Source organism: Vanacampus margaritifer, chromosome 15, assembly GCF_051991255.1.
Source record: "Vanacampus margaritifer isolate UIUO_Vmar chromosome 15, RoL_Vmar_1.0, whole genome shotgun sequence".
Lineage (NCBI taxonomy): Eukaryota > Metazoa > Chordata > Actinopteri > Syngnathiformes > Syngnathidae > Vanacampus > Vanacampus margaritifer.
The window spans coordinates 18,533,279-18,542,797 of NC_135446.1; the positions used below are offsets into that span (position 1 = coordinate 18,533,279).

The window sequence follows — 9,519 nt, forward strand, 5'->3', positions numbered from 1 at the left end:
GCGGTGAAACGTGAAATAAAGTTGATCGAATTATTAATGAGCCAGCCACTTTCACTGTGTGTGTTGTCAAACAGGAAACAGGAAGTATGTTGCGAGTTCAATGATCAGCGAGGACACAAGTTGACAAGTAAGTGTGACGTTTATTCACAGTGTCTCTATTGTTATCGTTTGTTATCGGGAGGCAAAGACGGGTCGTATTTTCATGCTGATGGCCTTGAGCGAATACCAGCTTCCCTTCCAGTTCATCCACACGATGCCGTCGTCTGTGCCATGCTTGGCCATCTGTTTGGTGTAGGCTCCGCCCACGTAGTACCGACCATTGGGATTGGCCGAGTGGCAGCGGTTGTACCACCAGCCGCCGCCGTCCTCTCTGGCGCACTGCGTGGAGGGGTCGCCGGGGTTCCTGGAGTAAAGTGGAAGAGGGTAAGGTGTAAGACGGGAAGAATGTCATCTTGTTCAAAGAGCTGAGCGACAGCCACGTTTGTGGCCACACCCACCAGTTGTCGTTGTCTCTGTCGTAGGTGCTGAACTTTGCGCCGTGGTGTTTGGTCATCGTGCGGTTTACCCCGAAGAGTTCCAGAGCGCCGTCCAGGAGACAGTTCCCGGCGTTGCCCGAGTAATCGCTCACCGCCAGCACATAGTTGGACGACTCGGACTGCATGGTGAACTGCCGGTACTGGCTGTAGACCTGGACGCAAAGCAACCCGATGACAAGATAAGTAGTGGTGCAACGGATCAGCGTCGGTTCGCCTACGATCCGCGGGATTGTTGGTGGCGCGCATTCACAGTGGACACCATTTTCAAAACTTCAAAATAAAGTTTGTTTACATTGATGGTAATGCGAATAGCCTTAGTGGACATTTACTTTGAAAGTAGCCCACGTTGTGTCATGATGGCTAAATTGACTTCCCTTTTAGACGTTCGTAGTCTTGATTGACATCGAAGTTGCCACCAACATCAACACAGCGCTGTCCCGAACTCATATTCAATCGCTAGTTTCAGACGCTAAGAAACCGCTAATTAATTACGCAGTCATTGTATGAGACGACGGAAGTCTCCAACGGAAGTGGCTACTGGCTAGCATGCGGCTAATGTTAGCATTAACTACGGATGCCTGGCTGGTAGTTATAAATGAGTTTGACAGCTAGCAACTGTCTTACTTGAATTATTTTTTTAATATTCTGGACCAAGGCTACCTTGTAATTCACCCTCCATGTTTACAGGAAGGGAATGTGCCTTAAATTACACTTTGAGGTCTTTTCATTATTTAGAAAAAAGAAAAACATTCAATTCAAAATGTCAATCATAGCCGTTTAGATTGTTAGATTGAACACAAGTTTAAGCCCTTAGTAGCTTGTTATTTTACACATGAACCATGTATAAAATGAGAATGTTTTTGCCTCATATTGCACTTAAAGTTGCGTTCCTAAATTCTAAACGGCTATATTAGACATTTTGAATCAATTTTTTTATTTAATTTAATGGGAAAAAGTATTTTACAAAATAAATGAAGACACTAAATCCTACACTGCTATATTAGACTTTTTTTTTTTTAAATATATTTTTTTATTTAATGGGGGAAAGCATTTTACAAAATACGATCCAAACCGTGACTTTTGTGCTCCGGTGCACCACTAATAAGTGCTGGTAAGTACATTAGTGTTTGGTAAGACGACAAGCCCCATGCTCACCTTGGCGCCCGTCCAATCCTGCATCTCGAAGAGAATCTCCGTCGAACCCATCTTGGTCAGCTGACTGATGCGCTCGTTGCCCAGCCAGTATTCGCCTGTCACATGACAGGACGTGAGGTTCGTAGCTCTGCTCCCTTTCCATACAATACAAAAAAAAAAAAAAACTAACCTGGGGTCTCGCAGTGACCCTTGCCCACGTCCAGCGCGATGTTCCCAAAACCACGTCTGTACTCGTCCCAGCGTCGGCCAAAGTCCACGCTACCGTCCAGTCGGTTCTGGATGAGGAGCCATCCTGGTGGACCACGTCCATGTGAGACAATGTTCCTCACGAGCCAGGCTCCTCCCCCCCCACCCTGACCTACCTCCGTTACGGGAACTTTGGTCACAGAAGACTTTGTACGCGGGCGCGTATGGATCCGGTTGGATGAGGTACATCTGTGAGTCTTTCCCGCCACGGCGGTAAATGTCCTCGCACTCCTTTCCTGAAAAGTAAAAAAAAGACATTTGAGCATTTATTTTGATATTAATACTCTGCCATTTTTTTTTTCTCACCGGTCACCACAGGGATGGGGCATTTGGTCTGGCACGGTTCCTTGCACTGCTCCCTCTGCGCCTGGATGGCCTTCTCCAGCTTCTCGATCTTCAAACGGATCTTGTCCACGACGCCCTGCATGGGTATGACAACAGCACCCCCTAGTGGTGAAATCTCTCACTACCAATGGCTAATTTAGTGTTGCCAACTAGCCAATGTAGGATATTACAAAAGGCTGCTATATTCGTCACTAAAAGGAGGATGTCGTTGCATACTTGTTGCTAAGGAATTGCTATGATAATCTGACAAGTTGCTAAATATAGCACCAAAAGTGCTAATTGCCATCAATGCATGTGATGTAACGCCCACCTGCAGGACCCGAATGGTCGAGGGAAAGACGGTGTCGACCGTCTCCTTGATGAAAGCATGCTGTTCTTCCACCTGACTGGTGAACTGATTGACCACACGGCCATTGTCTGCGGGGAGAGGAAGTGCACGATGGGACACGGGAGCGCGGGAGGTATGCTACACGAGCGAGCGCCGTCACCGACCTCCGATGATTCGCTGGCGCTCGGTGAGCGAGGAGGACATGTCGGTGGCGTAGTTGTAGACGATGTTGGACAAACGCGACAGCTCGTTTACCGGAGGCGTCAACTGGTTGATGCTCTGGAACAAATAAGAAGCGGCGGGTTCTTTATGTATTTATGTATGGTAGTGACCGGCAGAACAGTTAAATACTTTTCCACTAGATTAGGGGTCAGCAACCTTTCCTGTCAAAGGAGCCATTTTAGGCCAAATAAATGATCAAAAATGTGTGTGGGGCTGCAAAACATTTGAAGATTGTAATGAAGGAAACTGTGTGTTAGTGTATCCAATACTTTGACATTTTGCCATACTTTGGCAATTTTTCCTAAATTTGTCAGCCTTTCTGTTAAATTTTGGACAATTTTATGGACGTTACGGTAATTTTCTGCCTCTCTTCCTTTTTTGGACATTTTATGGCTATTTTTTTTGTGCCTTTTTTGTCAGCAATTTTCTGACATTTTTGTGGACACTTTAAGGTAATTTTTGAGACTTGTTTTTTGGACATTTTATAGGTACTTGTTAAACGTTATTTTCTGCTTCTTAAAAAAAAAAACATTTTCTGACCTTTTTTTGCCAATTTTGTGAACATTTTATGGTAGTTTTTCGGGATTTCTTCTTTTGTTTTGTTTTTTTGTAGTTACTTTATGAACGTTTTCTGTTCTGCCTTTTTTTTAAATAAATAAATAAATACATTTTCTGACTTTTTAGGGCAAAAATATTTGATAGTAACTTTCTGCCTCTGACATTTTAGGTTACTTTTTGAAAAAAAAAAAAATTCTGCCCCTTTTTTTTCCCAGTTCTGACATTTAAAATTTTTGGGCAATTTCATGTACTTTTTATGGTCATTTTCTGGACATTTTAAAGTAATTTTTTAAAACCTTTGCATCTTTTTTGGACAACTTAAAAATTTGGACTGATATTTTTTTGAATATTTAATTATTCATGTTTTTCTCTAAATCTTTAATTCAGTTGAAGAACATTTTATCTTAAAAAAATACAAATGAATACTTAAAAAATATTATTTTCTACAATTTTTTAGAGCTCCATAGGAGAGGGACTAATGAGCCACATGTGGCTCTAGAGTCGCAGGTTGCAGACCCCTACACTATCATTGTTTTTGACATTTTTTGTTTGGTGGTCTTGAGATTTTTTTTCTCATATGCCACGGCACAATTAATGTTAGGAAACTATTGTATAAACTTACCGTCGTGACGCTCTTCTCCTGCTTGAGCAGCGCAGTTTTCAGCTCGCAGCCGGTCGGACACAACACACCCTGGTGAGGGCGGGCAAAGCATAGTCATAAATAGTACCGAAACCAGCTGTTCTTAACCTGGGTTCGATCGCTTATTGTGATCAAAGCGGGCAGACGAATATGTGAAAATATGAATTCATATTACAGAGCATATGGTGTTCCACAGGGTTCAATTCTGGGGCATCTGCTGTTTTCAGATTTATTATAAAGTGAGGTTTACCAATTCCCCAGCGCCATACGAACATCCGCCTGATTCTGGGTGCACCTTCTTCTCCTCCTCCACCACATGTCCTCTGGACTGGGTTGTGGGGCGTCCATGATACCTGGACAGACGCCGTGTTAGCATCATGGCTAATACATTTGTAAGTATGTGTGTGTAGAAGACTGACCTGCTGCCACCACTAATTGGAGGCGGCGAATAGCGGTTGGAGCTGTAGGAGTCCCGGCCCCGAGTGAGTGGGCGGTGGCCTCTGGCACCGGGTCCTGCTGGATCCTGTGAACACAAAGACGCTTGTTGGATGTGGACAGTAACGAGTGGGACAGATAGCGCTCAATGAAGAGCGTGACGTACCGTCGCGTTGGTCTTCGACGTGGTATTTGTGTCCTGCACACAAAGCACAAACCGTCAGCGGCTATTTTGAAAGGGCGCCCGTTTAAAAAGTGGCTCGCTAGGCTCACCGTGTCGTACTCGTCGTAGTCCAGGTTGCCCTGTGGGACGACCCCACTCACGCAAAGGAACAGCAGCAGCAACGCGCAGGTCGTCTTCATCTCGGCTTTGCTCTTCTGTCCCGCGGCTCTCAGAGACGCTTTTTATGCTCGCCTACTCCGCCCCTTGCTCCTATTGGTGGAGCTCTGTGAGTACATGTCCTCACACAGCAAACATGACCGGGACTGACGGGAAACTTGATCAATGTCAGGAACTTGCTGGATGTTTGAGTCCAAAGGGTCATCAAGCATGAGTTTATTGGATTTTTTTATTTATTTAAACAACACTTTAGTCACACACAAAACATTACAACCTCCAAAAGAGACGTAAAGTGGATGAGTCAATGTCCAAAACACATGAACCGAAAGAACGCTTTGTGTCCAGGGAGCAAAAACACATCCCAATATTTAGTCCACAAATTGGCTGCAAGACACTGTTTGGTAATGGCGCTCCTCAGGGATCCTATTCCAGCCCCAGTGAGAAGTTGATCCCGTGGACGATGCCGATGATGATGGGTTGCCAGGCAACCAGGTACCGGAGCCAGTCCAGCAGCTGTCCATACAGGACGTGCGTCTTTTCCCAGCTGAGTGCGGAACACCGTTAAAGACTGTCAGACACACACACACTCGTTGACACGCACACACAGGATTGGACAGAAGGATACGGGTTGTTCATCATTGTCTTCAAGTCCACCTTCTCGTTGCAATAAGGACACGTCTGCTTCTTCCCTACAATGCACCAGCCACGGATGCAGAACTCGTGGAATCTAAAAGGCCAGGTGGCCAGTTAAGGAGCAACAGGAAGCGGCGGTTCTGAAGATGCGTCGGACGCGCTGAGGGACGAGGATACATGTGGCCGCAGGACAGCTGGTACGTGTCTTCGATGACGCCCTCTTCGTCCACGTGCACCAGGAGCTGCTGAGCGCACACGGCGCAGATGTGATCGCTCAAACTGCGGCTAGGAATGCCGCCGCGGCTGTAATACTGCGCACACAAGCACAATTTTTAGAATTATATAACCGCGAAAAATACACCACGGATATAGTGCAAGTGCGATAACACGTTACCCCGATGGTGGACGCCATAAAGTCGGAGCAGATCTCGGCAAAGTCCCGGCCCAGCACGCCGTAATAAAGCCCGTAGAACAACATGACCACGCCCACATCCATGGAGTCCTCCGCCTTGATCCTAAACATCGACAAGAAACGTCACGTTCATGGCAAGCCTACGTGCGTCACGTGACGTCCGCTCACCTGAAGAAGACGTTGAAGCCAAACATGGTGAACATGATCGCCATGTAGCCCAGAAGCCCCACGGCGTAGCTCAGTTTGTAGATCAACAGGAACCATTTGTACACCAGCCTTAAGAGAGAAGGCGCTTAAGCTAGCAAGTCCCACGAATGGAAATCTGAGTTGCGTTTTGCGATGCAACTTGAGAATGCCGCCCCTACCTTGGCGTCCTGCAAGAGAGCGGCTTGCGTGTGGCTCTGAAGATGACGTAGCTGGTGATGACGGAGAAGACACCCCACATGGAAAGGAACCTCCACCAGTAGAGTTTGACGGTGAAGTAAAGAGGAACCACCCACATCTGGACCAGCGTGACTAACTGAGGACAACAGTTTTGAGACTTCCCTGAAGCATCTCACGTAACACACGCACACGCTTACGTTGTATGAGCGGTGATGGCGCAGCTTCCACTGGACCAGCACAATCTGGGCCACTACTAGGGTGGCCATCAGGATCAGAACCATCTCGGCGTGCATGGCCTCGTGACCTTTGTGTTTGACGTGCAGACGCTCGTGTTGCATCCTACAGATGTTGCAAAAATGCGTCTATTTTTGTTTTCTTCATAAAATGATTTAGTTTGAACTATTGTGGATCACTTGAGAGTTGTCCACTCACCTCCAGTTTTCTCTGGGAGTCATCTTCAGCAGATCATTCTAGAGGTAGCAGTGGGGATTGGATTTGTGTGGTAGGAATAACTCATTTGTAGTTAACAGAGGACTTATTTTTGGAGACTTGTGCCACGTCGAAGGAGTGTTTTCACACATGCTACATACATTGTTAGTCACGAGGACGATATAGCGAATTAAAGATTCCGTATTCCCTCCTAAACTAAACAACAAATAAACGCTTCTGCTTGTCGCGGAGTTACCTACCTGAGGTTGCATACCCGCCATCCTGGCTGAATTCGAGTGTCACTGACTGTGCTGGTTAGCCGGGCATGCTAACAGCAAGTGCTAGCTTGACGGGCTAACAGCTGTTACCATAACCTCCGACTGTATGGCAAGTCAGGAGAGTCAAAACTCAGCTAAAAGAAGAACTTCATATCGCTGACTACTGTAGTAACAGTACAAAACGCTATTTTCTCCCAATTTATGTACAAAGGGTGTTTTGAAAATAAGACAGACACACAGTAAAGATTTAAAGTCCTTTTATTCAGTTCAATTAGTAAAAAAAAAAAAAAAAGTGATTCGATGTGTCACGTCTTGAAGCAAATCTGTGGGAAGAGGATAAGACAAGAATCAGCACGTTGCGCCATGACCACGACTGACACATGATCATCCAGCAATGTCGCTCAGACATCCAAGGAAGTATTTAGCCATCTTTGGTCACAAGACCTCTGGTGGAAACTACGAATGGCAGGAAAAATCGTCATCACAGCGACAATGATGTTAAAGTAGTAACTTTTTTTTTTTGCGGACCTGAATGGCTCTTGGCTGCTTGCTCACAAAATGGCCATCACGGGACGTTCACCTGAAAGACAAATGGAGGATGTCAGTTTTCAATCCAAGCAACCATGATAAGAAGCCATGTTGCAAAGTTCGCTCAGACATCCAAGGAAGAGTTTAGCCGTCTTTGGTCACATGACCTCTGGTGGAAACTACGAATGGCAGGAATAATCGTCATCACAGCGACAATGACGATAAAGCAGTAAAAAAAAAAAAAATTATGTACCTGAATGGCTCTTGGCTGCTTGCTCACAAAATGGCCATCACGGCACGTTCACCTGAAAAAGAAATGGAGGATGTCAGTTTTCAATCTAAGCAACCATGATAAGAAGTCATGTTGCAAAGTTCGCTCAGACATCCAAGGAAGTGTTTAGCCGTCTTTGGTCACATGACCTCTGGTGGAAACTACGAATGGCAGGAATAATCGTCATCACAGCGACAATGACGTTAAAGCAGTAAAAAAAAAAAAAATTATGTACCTGAATGGCTCTTGGCTGCTTGCTCACAAAATGGCCATCACGGGACGTTCACCTGAAAGAGAAAATGGAGGATGTCAGTTTTCAATCCAAGCAACCATGATAAGAAGCCATGTTTTAAAGTTCGCTCAGACATCCAAGGAAGTGTTTAGCCGTCTTTGGTCACATGACCTCTGGTGGAAACTACGAATGGCAGGAAAAATCGTCATCACAGCGACAATGATGCTAAAGTACTGGTAGTTGTTTCTTCTTCTTTTTTTTTTTTACATACCCGAATGGCTCTTGGCTGCTTGCTCACAAAATGGCCATCACGGGACGTTCACCTGAAAGAGAAAATGGAGGATGTCAGTTTTCAATCCAAGCAACCATGATAAGAAGCCATGTTGCAAAGTTCGCTCAGACATCCAAGGAAGTGTTTAGCCATCTTTGGTCACATGACCTCTGGTGGAAACTACGAATGGCAGGAATAATCGTCATCACAGCGACAATGATGTTAAAGTAGTTACTTTTTTTTTGCGTACCTGAATGGCTCTTGGTTGCTTGCTCACAAAATGGCCATCACGGGATGTTCACCTGAAACAGAAAATGGAGGACGTCTGTTTTCAATGTACACAAGAATGACAAGAAACCACATTTCAAAGTTCGCTCAGACATCCAAGGAAGAGTTTAGCCATCTTTGGTCACATGACCTCTGGTGGAAACTACGAATGGCAGGAAAAATCGTCATCACAGCGACAATGATGTTAAAGTAGTTACTTTTTTTTTTTTTTTTTTACATACCCGAATGGCTCTTGGCTGCTTGCTCTCAAAACGGCCATCACGGGACGTTCACCTGAAACAAAAAGTACAGGACGTCAGTTTTCAATCTAAGCAACCATGATAAGAAGCCATGTTGCAAAGTTCGCTCAGACATCCAAGGAAGTGTTTAGCCGTCTTTGGTCACATGACCTCTGGTGGAAACTACGAATGGCAGGAATAATCGTCATCACAGCGACAATGATGTTAAAGTAGTTACTTTTTTTTTTTTTTTTTTACATACCCGAATGGCTCTTGGCTGCTTGCTCTCAAAACGGCCATCACGGGACGTTCACCTGAAACAAAAAGTACAGGACGTCAGTTTTCAATCTAAGCAACCATGATAAGAAGCCATGCTGCAAAGTTCGCTCAGACATCCAAGGAAGTGTTTAGCCGTCTTTGGTCACATGACCTCCGGTGGAAACTACGAATGGCAGGAAAAATCGTCATCACAGCGAGCGGGTGGAGAAATAAGAAAATAATACAACATGAAGCTTCAAACCTTTTGCAGATTTCAGATGAGAGGAGTACAAGCCCTGCAATTACAATGAATCACGAATTTGAAACCGGCACTTTCACCACGTGTTGACCGCAAGCAAACGTTGACCCAATCTAGTTAAACTTGTTTTTTTTAATGGATCGATTTATATATATTTAAAACAAAACAAAACAGTAATAATAACCGCTGCATATGCTGTGGCGTGTGATATTGACGAATCCTGCCAAGGTATTCGCTCACAACGAGGTGACGG

General features: G+C 45.0%; 2 protein-coding genes, 1 long non-coding RNA gene and 8 other non-coding genes across 16 annotated transcripts; all 11 read right to left on the minus strand.

Moving 5' to 3' along the window:
- Window positions 1-120: 120 nt before the first annotated feature.
- Window positions 121-4,878, minus strand: fgb (fibrinogen beta chain). Its single transcript, XM_077545380.1, has 13 exons — window positions 4,739-4,878; window positions 4,632-4,664; window positions 4,450-4,553; window positions 4,281-4,383; window positions 4,013-4,081; window positions 2,775-2,889; window positions 2,593-2,699; window positions 2,244-2,358; window positions 2,054-2,173; window positions 1,861-1,983; window positions 1,692-1,786; window positions 498-688; window positions 121-403 (listed from the first exon to the last, which is right to left on the minus strand). Exons 1-13 carry the CDS (start codon window positions 4,826-4,828, stop codon window positions 172-174), a joined length of 1,497 nt encoding a protein of 498 aa, XP_077401506.1. The 5' UTR covers window positions 4,829-4,878; the 3' UTR covers window positions 121-171.
- Window positions 4,879-5,004: 126 nt separating this feature from the next.
- Window positions 5,005-7,069, minus strand: rnf175 (ring finger protein 175). 3 transcript variants are annotated; one of them, XM_077545382.1, is made up of 9 exons: window positions 6,924-7,069; window positions 6,667-6,704; window positions 6,432-6,573; window positions 6,216-6,370; window positions 6,019-6,126; window positions 5,833-5,953; window positions 5,616-5,749; window positions 5,460-5,532; window positions 5,005-5,373 (listed from the first exon to the last, which is right to left on the minus strand). In XM_077545382.1, the coding sequence occupies exons 1-9, from the start codon at window positions 6,942-6,944 to the stop codon at window positions 5,107-5,109; spliced, it is 1,059 nt and encodes a 352-aa protein (XP_077401508.1). In that variant the 5' UTR covers window positions 6,945-7,069; the 3' UTR covers window positions 5,005-5,106. The 3 variants fall into 3 exon arrangements, with proteins under 3 accessions (XP_077401508.1, XP_077401509.1, XP_077401510.1); XM_077545383.1 differs by having other exon boundaries at window positions 5,005-5,349; window positions 5,431-5,532; window positions 6,924-7,060; XM_077545384.1 differs by lacking the exons at window positions 6,432-6,573; window positions 6,667-6,704 and having other exon boundaries at window positions 6,924-7,044.
- A 114-nt stretch (window positions 7,070-7,183) lies between these two features.
- LOC144035601 (uncharacterized) lies at window positions 7,184-9,274 on the minus strand. 4 transcript variants are annotated; one of them, XR_013288467.1, is made up of 7 exons: window positions 9,012-9,274; window positions 8,753-8,804; window positions 8,494-8,545; window positions 8,244-8,295; window positions 7,976-8,027; window positions 7,723-7,774; window positions 7,184-7,521 (listed from the first exon to the last, which is right to left on the minus strand). It is a non-coding gene; the product is annotated as an uncharacterized LOC144035601 (long non-coding RNA). The 4 variants fall into 4 exon arrangements; XR_013288468.1 differs by lacking the exon at window positions 7,976-8,027; XR_013288466.1 differs by having other exon boundaries at window positions 7,723-8,027.
- LOC144035750 (small nucleolar RNA SNORD14) lies at window positions 7,339-7,431 on the minus strand. The gene has a single exon (XR_013288502.1). It is a non-coding gene; the product is annotated as a small nucleolar RNA SNORD14 (small nucleolar RNA).
- LOC144035727 (small nucleolar RNA SNORD14) lies at window positions 7,590-7,682 on the minus strand. Its single transcript, XR_013288484.1, has one exon. It is a non-coding gene; the product is annotated as a small nucleolar RNA SNORD14 (small nucleolar RNA).
- LOC144035729 (small nucleolar RNA SNORD14) lies at window positions 7,843-7,935 on the minus strand. The gene has a single exon (XR_013288486.1). It is a non-coding gene; the product is annotated as a small nucleolar RNA SNORD14 (small nucleolar RNA).
- On the minus strand, window positions 8,097-8,189 carry LOC144035725 (small nucleolar RNA SNORD14). Its single transcript, XR_013288482.1, has one exon. It is a non-coding gene; the product is annotated as a small nucleolar RNA SNORD14 (small nucleolar RNA).
- LOC144035728 (small nucleolar RNA SNORD14) lies at window positions 8,365-8,457 on the minus strand. Its single transcript, XR_013288485.1, has one exon. It is a non-coding gene; the product is annotated as a small nucleolar RNA SNORD14 (small nucleolar RNA).
- Window positions 8,615-8,707, minus strand: LOC144035724 (small nucleolar RNA SNORD14). Its single transcript, XR_013288481.1, has one exon. It is a non-coding gene; the product is annotated as a small nucleolar RNA SNORD14 (small nucleolar RNA).
- On the minus strand, window positions 8,874-8,966 carry LOC144035730 (small nucleolar RNA SNORD14). Its single transcript, XR_013288487.1, has one exon. It is a non-coding gene; the product is annotated as a small nucleolar RNA SNORD14 (small nucleolar RNA).
- On the minus strand, window positions 9,133-9,225 carry LOC144035726 (small nucleolar RNA SNORD14). Its single transcript, XR_013288483.1, has one exon. It is a non-coding gene; the product is annotated as a small nucleolar RNA SNORD14 (small nucleolar RNA).
- Window positions 9,275-9,519: the final 245 nt, after the last annotated feature.

Bases quoted from the DNA above. Each gene is read 5' to 3' on its own strand.
- rnf175 (XM_077545382.1), bottom strand. From the start codon at position 6,944: ATGGCGGGTATGCAACCTCAG. The intron at 6,371-6,431 runs GTAAGCGTGTGC...TGTTGTCCTCAG, and splicing joins GCCATCACCGCTCATACAAC to TTAGTCACGCTGGTCCAGAT. The intron at 5,533-5,615 runs GTATCCTCGTCC...CTGGCCTTTTAG, and splicing joins CAGCTGTCCTGCGGCCACAT to ATTCCACGAGTTCTGCATCC.
- fgb (XM_077545380.1), bottom strand. From the start codon at position 4,828: ATGAAGACGACCTGCGCGTTGCTGCTGCTGTTCCTTTGCGTGAGTGGG. The intron at 2,700-2,774 runs GTCGGTGACGGC...CTCTCCCCGCAG, and splicing joins GCGCCAGCGAATCATCGGAG to ACAATGGCCGTGTGGTCAAT. The intron at 1,787-1,860 runs GTTAGTTTTTTT...GTCATGTGACAG, and splicing joins GGGTCACTGCGAGACCCCAG to GCGAATACTGGCTGGGCAAC.